The following is a 13,027-nucleotide window of genomic DNA, read 5'->3' as shown; positions in this document are numbered from 1 at the left end:
GGACCAAAAACTGGACCTGGACAGAAAGCTATCCTTTTTCTTCCCATGTCTGCTAAAAGCTGATTTCCATGGCGGATTCCGAGCACATATGCCACGCTACGCTAAAGACGTCGGGTTTCCTTACTCCTCTCCGAAGTAGCAAAAATATAAGCAATTATTTGCTGATATTAACTACTTTTGCAGATACCAGATTAAAACATGAATGTTTCATACTGTCTTTATATTGCTCTTTAAACCTATTGTGCCAGTGTGTGTGGAGGTAAAATTACTTGGAAAATATATTTTCAGGATCAATAACACTTTGTTTTCTGCTAGGTATCTATGTAGAGCTATTTTATTTACCTTATGTTTGCTTTACAGAGTAAAGGAAAACAAATCTGATATTTATAGCACACTTACAGCGGTATTTACCTTTTAAAATAATTTATATCTATAGCTTATTAGAGAATAGAGTAAATAATTACTTTCTAATAATTACCTAAAAAGAAGTCCATGGATAGTTTTAATATGGTCTAAATAACACTACAATAATAATTCTAAATTATTAATATAATGAAATGTGAAATGTACTGCAATCATGTAATGTTTCTGTAGGACTCGGGCAGCTCCCTGTGGTATAGTTTGTAGAACAGGCCTGTGTAGACAGCTGGAAACTCTCTCATGGTTATATCAATCTTACCAAACCCTTCCCGGTATCCGTAAAGTAAGAGTTTAGCTACATTGCTGGTGATGGGAGTAGCGTCTTTCGTCCTAGCAAGCTCATCGAGGTCCATCCATTCACACCTCAGGCACTCCTGCTGGCAGAAGCTGATGTTGAAGGAGGAGGGCTGCAGGCGACAGATGATGTACATATCCGACTTCCCAAAGGCTCCGGGGTGTTTGTGTTGCTGTCTTATGCTTAGGATGGACTTGAACTCTGACTTAATGCCAGTCTCTTCGAAAACCTCTCGAACTGCTGTGTCTCCTAGGTGACAAGAGCAATCCTTTACAACACATATAAGAATAGCTTAACACTCTTTAAACCTTTTGATCACGGAAAACTTCTAACTCCAAGCGTTCTCTGTTCTGCTTCATGAGCTTTTTAGAATGTAAGCCTGTTTGTTTCAACACAAGGATAAGCTAATTTTTTGGTCCCCGAACAACAGTAATTGCTACATGCCTTTCTTGTGTATATCCTACAAAATTATGAAAGTAAGAGACTTTCGATGATGCTGTACAGGGTGTGGTTTTGAAAGGGACATTCTAACGGTTGCTGGTTCCACTGATCTCTTAATCCAAGACAGCATTGCACCCTCATTTCAGTCCTTTGAATCTTAGCCCCCGTCTCCCTCCTTGCCTCTACCCAGTTTCAGGTTCAGACCCTGTGCAGCTGAACACCTGCACGTATGTCTGGTCATTTGATGAAATCACTTGGTTTCATGGCACTTTGCCACAGGGTGTAACAAAATGGGTAAAACTATTGTTTGCAGAAAGTGGAAGTTGGCACTAAAGTCCTTTTCAAAATGTATCTTGTGTGCCTAGTGACATTTGAAATATGCCATAATACCAGTATAGCACATAGCCTGTTCTTGCAGAAAACATTACGCATCCATGCTGCACGTGTACGTTTTGTGTACATCAACAAAGTGATGCAAGTGTTAACGTTCCTCCTTACAAAAGTAGCCATAACTTCAAGGGTGCAGAGGGTTTGTGTACTGCAGCTACAGCCAGAGAATTACCCATCTATCCAGTACTCTTCAAAAGAGCAGCTTTTTCTCTTGAATAGTAACTTAAATTGAAGAGCCCAAATGAGATTTTTGATACTCCACTTACTTCCCCAAATTCTGCAGTTTCGTTGTAGTCAAGTCAAATCCTACTTGCCTGGGGTTCTACTGGTAGGTAAAATACTAGTTTTTTCCAAATCTATGTAAACTCATAGGTAAATGCATATAGCTGTTTTGTAATGTTACCTGCTTCAGCTAGTTCATTTTCAGTAAGAAATGAGTGCGCTGGCTTACTTCTAAAAGCAAAATGTATTTTACAAGACCTTGTAGAGATTTGTCTTCCTATGGAAGCTTACATTGTGACATGTCAGAGGTGAACAAACCAGACGCTTTAGGGGTAGTGTCAAATATTGGAAATAATTTCAGGACATACAGTGGCTAGCAATGTATAAATAAAATGATTTATCCAGCAGAGGCCAAACAACTGTATGTTAATGGCCCTGATTCTGCACATACTTCTGCCTCAGCTCAACTTCCGTCTTGCAATGGAACGAGCTGTGTGAAGTTTACACCAAGTATATACAGGTCTTTTTGGGACTGGAGATCCGTTAGTACATGGTGTCTGCAGAACATTTATGTTTGTGACTTTATTACAGTATTAATTAGTTAAAAGGCTACTGCATGTGGGGAAGAAGTACATGGGGGAAGATACTCATTTACCATTACTGACCCTTGGAAACAGTGCATTTTACATTGCCCAGAGAGGCCTCTGTGGTCCTCTGGTTTAAAACAGTGGTTGCGAAGCAGACTCCCTGTGGCAAGTGGTTTTATTATTAGGCAAGGGGCTGTATTACACAAAAGTGGTCAAAGAAGGTAAACAACTGAGATCATGAGGAATGCTGAGGCAGGCTATGATAAGGAAAATGAAATAATTAGGGATTTAATTTAAGCTTTGAGCTTTGCTTTTAGATAAAGTACCTTTTTCTGTTTCCCTTTTATTTAAATGTGTGTATATATATAAAAAAATATATAATGACAGTTAAACTAGAAGGAACATTAGGGCTTGAGTTTCAGAAATACTCAAATACAAAAATGCCTGCACTTTGCTTAATCTGCATTATGAAACTATTCAAATTACTTGCGCAAGTCAGTTTGTACTCATTAAAGTAGGCAGCCATATATTTTGTCACTTCATATAACCACAGGATCTTCAAGCATTGTAATTGCAATTTGTAATTGTAATTTGAAATTTAGTCCCTTGAATGATTGTGAGTTTATAAGGTTTGATATAAGGATAAAAAAAGTAAAATTAAGCTCTATTGTATTTTATGCTTCACTAATTTTTATCTTCTTGTAATATTAAGATGTGATGCAGAGAATCGTAACTTTTATTATTATATAGTTCAGTAGTGGCAGGAGGGGAGCTGTAAGAGACTCAAATCCTCCTAGATGTTTCTCAATACCTACATCCAGGCTCCAGCCATCTCACCGGTTATTTGAGGGACGGCCACTGGCTTACTCAGTATTCCTCTGGGGAAGCTGCTGCCAGTGCTGGTCATTCTTTTCCCTCAGTACAAAAATCCCTCTGGTATCTCCTAGAAGTGAAAGGGGGCCTGGCTTGACAATAAACACAGCATTTGGGATTCTTCTGAAAACATGAATCCATTTCACTATGTTACATGTAGTTGCATCGTCAAGCAAATAATTTTGATGTCTATCACCGTGTTTGACAAAAAGACTTAAAATGTGACTCATGAGTTACAAACACTATGACTCGGCCATATCCTGCTAACTAGAAACTTTCTCCATGTTTTAAAATAATGAACTGGAATACAAGCCCTTCACACATCGTTGTAGGAAGACTGCTAAAAATAGTAGGTATTTCTAAGGTATGAAACAGGAAAGCTGGGCTCGATACCCAGTTTGCCAGAGCTGCTGCACTGGTCTGGGCAACATTTTTGAGTTCTGCATTTTTGAGTTACTGGGAGAATATATTCATATCTGAATACTGGCGTGGGGCTAAATTAATGCGAGCAAATGTAACTCTTGAAAACAAGACCTCCCTAATAACTGCAGTGTAACTTAAGCATTAACCACTCTGTGGATCATAATTTTAAGGGGTGAGATACAAGGAGAAAAAGCACATTTTTCTCTCTCTTCATAAACACCCTTGTTCATTCACCTCTGAACATAACTGCAGCAGTGTTCATCATCACCTGCGTGATGCTGGGTAGAAATGATAGGTTTCCTCAAATCGGCATTGTTTTTTAATACAGAAGTGCCTTATGTCTCTGGTTGAAAGTAGGTGCCCGGAAGACCCAGGCGCTGCACTTCACTCTGGTCCTGTGCCAAAGAGCTCTTAGTCTAAACAAATCAAATGAACAAGGGTGGAAAGAAGCAAGGGTATTTATTTCTGTTTTGCACATAAAAATGGAGAGTTGGAAATTTTTGTTCAGTACGTCATCGAGCTCACTGCCCTGGATTCCAGTGTGAGCTGAGCGCTCGCTGTTGCAGTTTTATTTGGGTTATATACTGATTACCTTAATCCTCTGCATTTTTGGCTCATATTACAGCATATCCAACAAGCCTACAAAAAATAAGCTGGCTTCAAGCACTCACTTAAGAGAAATTGTGGAAAAGGGTATATGTTATCAATACAAAGCTTCTCTGCCCTGAACATAACGTTACCCATTACCATTAAGGTCATGGGATCATGTCACTTCATCTATTCACCATTAATTCAAAGAAGTTATTAGTCATAGGAGTGATGTGGGTCACAATGTATTTCAATACAGTTAATGTTGTTATAATTCTGTTGACATCTGACCTGTTATCCTAGGACTTACCAATGTCTTCGCCTGGATTAGACAGACCTCCTGGAAATTTCCATGCATTTAGAGTCTGTATTGGAGGAAAAAAATATTAATGAAGTGTGCAGCCTGTTTTGTACTCGCTAATACGAAGGAGACAATTAACGTGACTTTTTTTTTTGTTGACATTGCAGTATTGCAAACATCAGTAAGGCTTTAAGTAGGAACTTCTTTGTTCTTGCTAACGTGATGATCAGAGATTTCTACAGTCTGTATGAAGTATTGGAACAAAACGTCTACTGATTGAAAATATAAACTGTCTAACCGTCATTAGACAACGTTGCTGCTAGATAACTAGATAGAGTAGTTGAATATTAAAAAAAAAGCTGCTATAGACTATATAATCTTATATTTAATCACTAATGCATTCCACTTCCATGGTTTTCGCTTTTAAAAAATGTATATATATTTAATCTTACAAACAGGTATTATGATTGTAGTACTGTTCTATACTGCACTGGCTTTAAAATGATTTTGTGTGTCTGTAATAACCATTTAGTGTAACTTGTCGTTTGTTTTCATGGAATACAAAAACTGAGGCCTTGTGTGTGATTTATATATAAAAGCATTTATTGAATTGCAATAAAGTTCAGTACTTAGAACGTGAAGTGCAGACTTGGTGCCGTTATTGATACTGGTAAAGGAGTCCCAGTTCTTACACCCCTTGCAAATGCATAAAGATTTGTAGGCGTTACCTTTACATCCACGTACGATTCTTTTAATTCTTTCTTTATTAAAAATTTATGTAGGAAGAAGTTAACCTTCAACCAGAAATAAACAAAGTAAAAAGGTACGCTCTGGGAAAAAAAGAGGTAGCTTTTCTTGTACATGCAGCATAGAGAGGGAAGTTTTGTGCTTTCCAGTGATTTGAAACCCCACCGACTACATTGGAAAATGTTTTTTTTTCTGGGCACTCTTAAAGGGCTTGGTCAGGAATTTAAAGTAATGGATTAAAAATAGCACAGATGGAAAATACATATATTTGTCTGTTGGCTTTCAAATTTGCTTTCAGTTCCTGGAAATCTTTCTTTGTGTTCTGTGGAATTGTCCTTTCATGATTAAACCCAAACAGCTTTTAAAATTCCACTAGCTATTTAATTTTTTTTTTTTAAGCTTTCAGAACATCATTTGTATTAAAAGTCACCATTTCAGGGAAATTGTCCATTTCGTGGGGAAGGAGAAGGGAGAGGAGTGGTGGAACTGACAGTGGGAAACAGACACTGTCTGAGCCAATTTGCTTGCACTGAAATATTTTATTTGTTCACCGCGTAAGGAATGTATGGGTATTCATACACTTCAGGTTTTATACTTAATTTTATCCACTCGATAAAAGAAAGCTGTGAAGAGGGGAATCGGAAACAATCATTTTTTTCCTTTCACCTTCCTCACTCAGTGTGCGAGGTGTCAGCTTTGTTCTGGAAAGGTAAGCTGAAATAGTTCACTTGGAATATACCCGTCCCGCTTTTCAGAATGAGCTGGAGGGAAGGGTGGTGCCAGGCTGGTCCTCTTGTGTTCTGGGGCCAGAGGCTAAGGAGGTGATGTCTGGCGAGTATGGAATTGGGCCTAGAAGCTGAACAGAACATCTGATGTCTCACTGTAAAACTGGATAGAGATACCTGCGCTTAAAATGGCGGTGGGTGAGCTTTAACAAAACCACAGCATTAAGAAGTTAAACCTTAAGCCTCCTGGGCTTAGGAAACTACTATTTCCTTCTAAATATGCAGAATGGGTAATTTCCATTTTTACTCTTTGAGACCTGTTTAAGATATTACTAAAAAGTAAGCATGCCATTTTAGAATTTCTGTGTGCATAAAAGGAAAAATAAAGGTGGCATTTCTAAAGTTTACAATGTGCTGTTCTGTTCCTGGAGACTCGCTAGAACTGGAACCACTTTTGGAGCCTATAGCTTGCATGCTGGATTTATGCTTTAGTTGTAGTTGGTAATTACTGAATTAAGCCTGAGGGTCCTGCTATAGAGAAGTCCTTGAAACGTTACTTTATGGTAAGTAAAAATATAAAAATAATAGGAAACAAGAAAAGAGTGTTTCTCTTCCTCTGAACTCTTGCGTAACAAGTTCAACATGTTGTATGATTGAACCTGAATATGAAAGCACCCTTTCATTGAAGTTTATTAACTGTGTTGTAGTTACCAATGAACTGAAGAGATGTTTTGGGTCCTGAGAAGAAATCTCTTAGTAGCTATTTCAGGAAAGACAGAAAAATGTGGCCAGTGAGATTCTGGCATAGTTTTAACTATAAAAGATGAACATGATGCATCCATGTCTACTTCAGTTAGCATATGTAAGTTTTGATTGTTTCCACGTTAAAACTGCAGTTAATTTCACTGTACTAGAGACACTTTAATTTGCAAATGAAAGCATAATGGAAGCTAAGTATATTTTAAATGGAATAGCACAGGCAACTGCTAATGAGCTAGCGCGCTTTCTGCACTTGCTGTATTAAAACCTAGGTTAGCCTGATAGAGGCTGGAAGACATGACCAGTGATGGACACTTGGTTACCTCAAGCCACATCACACGACCCACCATCACCACACTAATACTCTCTGGTTTGGCATTCTCAGTAGTGAGGTCAAACACTCCGGTTTGTGAGAAATTAATGATCTTTACACCTGCTGTACAAAGGTGGTCTCCAGGTCGTGGTCAACCATGTTATTGCTTATTTAAAGCCACAGATACGCCTGGAATTTTTGAAACCAAACAAAATCAGAAACCTTCTCCCAAAATCTGCTTTGAGCCATGGGGGTTTTCCAGAGGTCTGCATGGATCCAAACACAAGATCAGGGATTCTTGGGTCAGTTAAAGGAGAAAACAGAAAACTCAAAGCAGAAAGAATACTTAATTCTGCTTATTCAAACCAGTTATAATTAACAACAAAACCGTTGATTTTCAACGTCCTTTTTTTTCCTTCAAATGCAATACAGCAATCTGTTGATAGATGTGTTCCAAGACACACACAAGTTAACTATCACAATTTTGGACTGAAATGAAAAGATCTTTATTTTATACTATAGAGTAGGCTTATCTAAATGAACTTCTCTATTTTATAATCCTATAACAAACTCACCCTATTTCTGTCTTGTACAACCAACACCTTTCCCGTGCTTTCATCTAGAACAGCACCTAGTGGAGAGATAATATTGAAAAAGATTGTTAGACAACTACGTTCCATCTTAACAACCATAATTTAACATATTTTGATATAGCATGACAAACCCCTAATGATACTCAGCTTACAGTTACCAAGATTTGTCTGGATGAATTCCAGAAAGTGGTTTGTCGGTGGAAAACTGATACACAATAAAATACGAAAAAAGATTAAGTATCCTGTATAAAAATTCAAAGTTAGCAGTACCAAGATAAATACTTCCCACATTAATTCCCGATTAGACAAGAAATGAAAAGAATAATTTGCTTGTGTTAATATTATCAGAACTAAAGAATGCAAGATCAAGACATCTTCCAAATAATCTAGCAAAGCTGCTTGCTTCAGCAGAGACATGCCTGTAATCTTGCTCAAACAACAGAAATTTTCCCAGTGACTCTGGCTGAGCAGCCACGATGGGCAAGAACCCTTCTCCAGAGAAATTCATGACAAAGCTCCTGCCCGAGTGTTTTCTGGTTAATAATACACAAGGTTTAGTACTCATGGGGTGACTATACTGATAACGTTCAACTAGTTGACTCTAAACTCATACCGTACTACCCAGCTAACAACTCACGATAGGAACTGCACAGTAATCTGAGTCAATTTGTTAACCAAAAAGCATTGCTTCCTAGTGGAAAAGTGATACTTTCACTTGATTCACACATCCTGATTTATTTTTTTTACTGAAAAGTTCAGCTTTTCCTTGTGTCCTCATGCTCAGCCCCTGACTTTCTCCCACAGATTACAAGTTTTCCTACTTTTTAAAACCCAAGTGCTTTCATGTTTAATCATCATGTCACACTCATTGGTCATACTTTCAAAATGTCCTCCCTTTAAAACAGATATTTTTCTCAGATTTTAAAGTGTGCTGTGGTGAGCAGAATGAGCACAGTGGTGCAACTTAGCAGGCTCTTTTCCACATCAGTCATGTATGGGTTTCAAATTAGTAGGTAACGATAAAAAAATGCTTTTTTTCTTTTTACAGCAGGAGGAAGAGTATATGGACAGATCTGTGATGATATACACATTTAAAATGCTATGGGGAAGTATTTCCACAGAAGGGAATTATTAAGGAATGAGTGTCCAGCTCAAAACATTTTCTGTTTTTTTAATAATACATGGCAGACATGTGTAGGAGTATTGAAAAGATTAAATACCAATCTTCCTTCAAGATATGTCAAAGGACGTGCTTTAAGAGGGTAGTCACACATCTGCCTCCCCGTGGCTTGTGACTTCATGATTTCATTCCTCCTGTAAATATTTAGCCATGTCCAGGTTCAAGTACTGTACTGATTAAAAGAGAGAACAAAAGGAAAGCAGGAGAAATGTCAATGCATGCTGTGATTACAGGGATTATTTTCTAGAAAAGACATTCTTCAGCCAAATGGTTTGCCAAGATCAAGGAGGACTGCTGAAGACAGGAAACTGCAACTTGAATCAAACAGAAAGAACGTTTTCTCTCCTCTCTTCCCCAGAAATCGATGCCTGTGAATGTAATTTTTGGCAGTGAAATTCTCTGCGAGATGTCCAGAATCTCTGCTAGACGGTACCTAAATCCAAAGCAAGAAGAAAGGAAAAACACTATTGGGATTTGCTGTCTGGTCTCATTTTCCCAAGAGTAACTCAACAGCCCCGCTGCTGAAGCTCGCTGGGCCACACCTGGTTAGTATCGGTGAGATCAGAGCTTGGCTGCCGGCTCTGAGCTGTGGTTTTAAAAACTCTCCCTCTTGCTACAAATGCGGTACCTGGAGCTTCAAATCATCCAATGCCAGGATGACTTTCTGGAAAGGTTTACACTTATAACCAAAACAAGTAATCGCTATTACAACACTGCTTTGTTTTGAATGTTCTCTTTTGGGAAATAGGTAAGAAAACGATTTAAAAAAAAGAAAAATCCCTTAGACAACTCCAGACAATGAGTAATGGAGGGGAAAAATATTTTCATTCTACCTGTTTTATTTATGACTGATGCAAACATGTATGAAAAGATGTTCAGAGTTGAAAAGCACTTGTCATCCACGTAATGAGCGCACGCATGACTGCTTGCATTGTAAACATCAGCAGACAGGAATAGCTATTACTTTGTAAAACAACCTGGGAACTGCTTTTAAATCACTTTTGATTCCTTGGACCATCATAATCTATCTAACTCCATCTTCCTGTGCAGTCTCATATTTATGAGCTGCTCATTTTACACATTTCCTTAAGTAAAAGGACTGGCCAAGGCTGATGATCATGCATGTGTATGAGTGTGCGGAGACCCTTCTCTCTCTCCAGCTCCAATGGCTTCGTTTCAATAACTAGGTTAAGGTAGGTAGCAATGCAAGAAACAGCTGTATTGTAAGGCTTATGTGAGGGAGAAGAGAACGGCTTTTACTTTTGTTCCTCTCCTCTTACTTTCCTTCCTCAACTTGTCTTCCTGTGCCATTGTTACGTGGCATATTTACAAACACGTCACTTTCTGGATGGCAGACCACTTCCTCCTAGGAGGCGGAGAATTTTGGAAATGCTTTTCAAAAACATCTTAATCATTTCATACACCAGAAGCTTTTCTGTACCTTTACATATTTGGAAAATCCTGCCGCCTACAAACGGATGCAGTAAGTTAGTTGGAAGACGCATCACATATTCCACTATTTCTAAACAATAATGGCCAAGCCCAATGAGTAACGTTCGCTACTCTCTGCTTGGCGACTCTGATCTAGTCTGGCAAAGTATGACCTGACCTTGCTTATTCACACCTTTGTCATCACTTGGCTGGATGATGCTGAGGCACTAGCCCTGGCTGCGCAGCGTTCTCTGTGTGGGAAACTCCAGACAGGACGAAAACCAGCTGCTGGTCTACTTGGCAATGCAGGCTCGCTACCTGTTGTCTGCTCCCTGTGCTGGCCTCCTGCAGGCTAGCAAACCACTCTCAACATCTCTGCTCTTTATTTTCAGGATGCTCAGGGGACTAAGTCCTGTATTTAACTGATTGGCCACAGTTTTGAGATGAAGACTCTCATCAGCAGATTTGCTTCTCTTTACTGCTTCTCTTTCTTTTCTAAAATACATTTTTTTGCGCAGGAAATAAAAATGTCTAGGGTTTGGCACATTACACACAATATAAACACACATATTTAAATAATTTAATATTTCAATAAAATTAATTAAGAATAGAACGAAGCCTTTCCACTACCTAGGCTCTCCCCCTGAAGTAGAAAGATAATGGAATAAACATATTGCAGGTGGTATCCACACTGCTTAGTGTATCCTTGGAATGTGTTCCAGATCCACTGAGAGTGGAACAGAGGAAAAACAAAATACTGCAATCATTATTTCACACACAGAAATCTGTTTGTTTACCTGCATGAATGCTTTAAGTCTTTACCTCTTTTAAAGAAACTCCCAATAACGCATAAAAATGTACAGGTTTGAAAAGTGGTAGCAAAGAATACATACATTATATGTTGTGCAATTTTTAAATCTGTGCAATAAATTATGAAATCCATATACCTGCATTTATGAAACTTTTTCTTTCCTCAAAGTTTTTTCCTGCTTGCAGAGTGCAAAGTTTTTATCTCAAAGTACAACAGCAAATTATGCTTTGAAAGTGCATTTTTCGCATTTTCAAATGTTTATTTGAAAGTTTTTCAACTTACGATTTCTCTTATAGTAAGTCCTTCCTGATAACATCAGGGTCACAACACATCTATTACATGATTTTCTTTTAAACAGCCCTTTCAGCTATGCAAAACCTACTTCAGAAAAATCCCCTTTCACTTAATCATGTTTCCTCAAACATGCAAGTTATAACTGTAAGGAGGAACACGGTGCTTTTGCTAGGAGAATGCATTTTCTTACTCGAGTTTAATGCCACATATTTTAATGGTGAGGTTTTCATACCTCAGGAAAACATGCTCTAACATGTCCATTGAAAAAATCCAAGCCTGTCTTCAGCTTCTGCGCTGCCCTCTGCTGGCTTTGTCACTGGAAACTCACACCGCCGACAGCAGTAGCACTGTGTTCTAACTGAAGGCTTCGTTTTTCCAAAACTCACTTTCACCTGACCTGCTGCTACATAGAATAATCCAGCTGTTATGAGTCCTTCCTAACTAGATTTTTCAAATTGCTATTTATGGGTCTTAACACCATTTGGTGAAGAATTAAAGTCCCTGCAAGCTAAGGACAAACTAGTCAAGCTTGTAAGGGGAGAGATTTGCTGTCTCTCTGCAGTAATTGCCAAGTGTTATATAGCCTTTACCAGTACACGAGGGGTACTGGTACTACTCCAGATTACAGGAGTTACTGAGTGATGGGATAGGTAATTGCATTCTGTGGAAGACTGCTGAGAGAGAGAGGGCAAAACCATTCAAATTTGGTGAAGCTGAGTTCAGGTTGACTCATGATGAGTGCCTTGTACTGCGCCGTATAAAAAAAACGGGACACCATCTTATGGTTCCTTGGGAATTTCGACAGTTTTTAGAGCAAGTCCTTCCAACTGTGGTTGTGGGAGATCTCGATGGGCTGAAGTATGGTGTCCAGATGTTTGTTTGTTTGTAAAATGTATTTGTTTGGGCTGTGGACTTCTAGGCAGAGTTTAGAGGAGCTTTTGGACTGTTGTAGTTTAGGCTAACAGTTGTGCTAGCTCCTGAACAATCCCTGTTGGGTCAAGTTTGCCCCATTTACAGACCTTAACTTGAGCATAGTTTAGGCAGATGCATATATTAAGCATCTACAGTAAGGACAGGGAGCAGAGAAATGATTTTTTTCTAGGAAGTCTATAGTTACTTTTTTACTTTTAAAAAACTGCTCGAACTTTGAAATCCTACCTCTCTTACCTGCAAGGTGAAAGCCAAGATATGTTTCTCAAAATGGTGTTTAAAAACACTATTTGTGAGGTAAATTTTAAAGCCTCAGGACCACGTTTTCTTCTCCCTAAGCTGTTTACAATTTTCTCAAACTGGAATCGTTTTGAGAAATCTCTCTCTCTATTGGCCTGTTTTTACCAACATGCACAGTTGTACAGGCGCATTTACGAATGACACGCTTCACTTTATAAAGTTACGCAAACAGTAAATAGCTGGTTTCCATGCGTTGGTTGTGCACAGGAACAGCCGATTTCCTACTGAACCTGGTCCTAAGGGCTCGTTCAAAAGGCTTTTCGTGGGTCCAACCGCTTTTGTAACTAACCTGCGACTCCCAGCTGGTGGGTGGCATCCCCCGGTAGCCTGCTGGGCCCTTCTCCCAGCCACAGCGTCAAGGTGGACGAGCCCTGCTCGGCGTGGTGGAAAGCAAAGCCTTGCGA

The 13,027-nt window shown here is 38.8% G+C and overlaps 1 protein-coding gene across 1 annotated transcript; it reads right to left on the bottom strand.

Annotated features, from left to right (window-relative positions):
* Positions 1-340: 340 nt before the first annotated feature.
* Positions 341-13,024, bottom strand: NUDT6 (nudix (nucleoside diphosphate linked moiety X)-type motif 6; the record flags this gene model as incomplete). Its single annotated transcript, XM_009577403.1, has 4 exons — positions 341-964; positions 4,550-4,604; positions 7,660-7,715; positions 12,913-13,024. Coding segments are annotated over 4 exons (612 nt in total), but the record flags the coding sequence as incomplete, so codon positions are not given.
* Positions 13,025-13,027: the final 3 nt, after the last annotated feature.

Source organism: Fulmarus glacialis, unplaced genomic scaffold, assembly GCF_000690835.1.
Source record: "Fulmarus glacialis isolate BGI_N327 unplaced genomic scaffold, ASM69083v1 scaffold8445, whole genome shotgun sequence".
NCBI lineage: Eukaryota > Metazoa > Chordata > Aves > Procellariiformes > Procellariidae > Fulmarus > Fulmarus glacialis.
This window is presented reverse-complemented; position numbering and strand designations above follow the sequence as displayed.